The 842-nt window shown below is 42.2% G+C and overlaps 1 protein-coding gene across 1 annotated transcript in view; it reads left to right on the top strand.

The window, feature by feature from the left end:
- The window catches only part of ZNF43 (zinc finger protein 43), an 80,285-nt gene that overhangs the window by 53,878 nt on the left and 25,565 nt on the right, over positions 1–842 (top strand). Inside the window, exon 3 of the mRNA XM_011956426.1 lies at positions 452–550. Coding sequence (XP_011811816.1) covers positions 452–550 — 99 coding nt within the window. The remainder of the gene's footprint in view (positions 1–451; positions 551–842) is intronic.

Genomic DNA, 842 nt, shown 5'->3' with positions numbered 1-842 from the left:
AAACAAAAAGAAATTTTTGTTAAAAATTAATATTTTGGGGCCAGGTACGGTGGCTCATGCCTGTAATCCCAGCACTTTGGGAGGCCAAGGCAGGCGGATCACCCTGAGGTCAGGAGTTTGAGACCAACCTGACCAAAATGGCAAAACCCTGTCTCTACTAAAAATACAAAAATTGATCAGGCATGGTGGCACACGCCTGTAATCCCTGCTACTTGGGAGGCTGAGGCATTGGAATTGCTTGAACCCCGGAGATGGAGATTGCAGTGAGTTGAGATCACACCACTGTACTCCAGCCTTGTTGACAGATTGAGACTCCATCTCCAAAAAAAAATTAGTATTTTGGGATTAATGATTAGGATATTCTATCACACCCTTCATACTGGACACATTGCTAGGTTAATAATTGGAGAATATGAGCAAGATTCATGTAATTTATTTTTTATTGAAACAGGTATTGCTGTCTCTAAACCAGACCTGATCACCTGTCTGGAGCAAGAAAAAGAGCCCTGGGAGCCTATGAGGAGACATGAAATGGTAGCCAAACCCTCAGGTAGGTGAAAGTGAAAGTGAATACAACAAACACAGATGATAGGTCCAAAGGTTAGGGGGAAAGCCAGTCCTTAAAATGTGACTTGGGAAGCTGTGTTCCAAAGGAAACAATTTCTGGGAAGCCTGAGTTTTTTCATTTTGCTTTCACATAGGGGCATCTTCTGTCTTATGCTTTTAAATTCTCTCAGGATTCTTATTTCCCTTTGGTGATCTTCCTTCAAGTTTACCGTGAGAGCCAAAGTCCTCTCCATGACATTTTTTTTTTTTTTTGAGACGGAGTCTCGCTCTGCTGC

The sequence above is a fragment of the Colobus angolensis genome, unplaced genomic scaffold (assembly GCF_000951035.1).
Source record: "Colobus angolensis palliatus isolate OR3802 unplaced genomic scaffold, Cang.pa_1.0 Scaffold417, whole genome shotgun sequence".
Classification (NCBI taxonomy): Eukaryota; Metazoa; Chordata; class Mammalia; order Primates; family Cercopithecidae; genus Colobus; species Colobus angolensis.
This window is presented reverse-complemented; position numbering and strand designations above follow the sequence as displayed.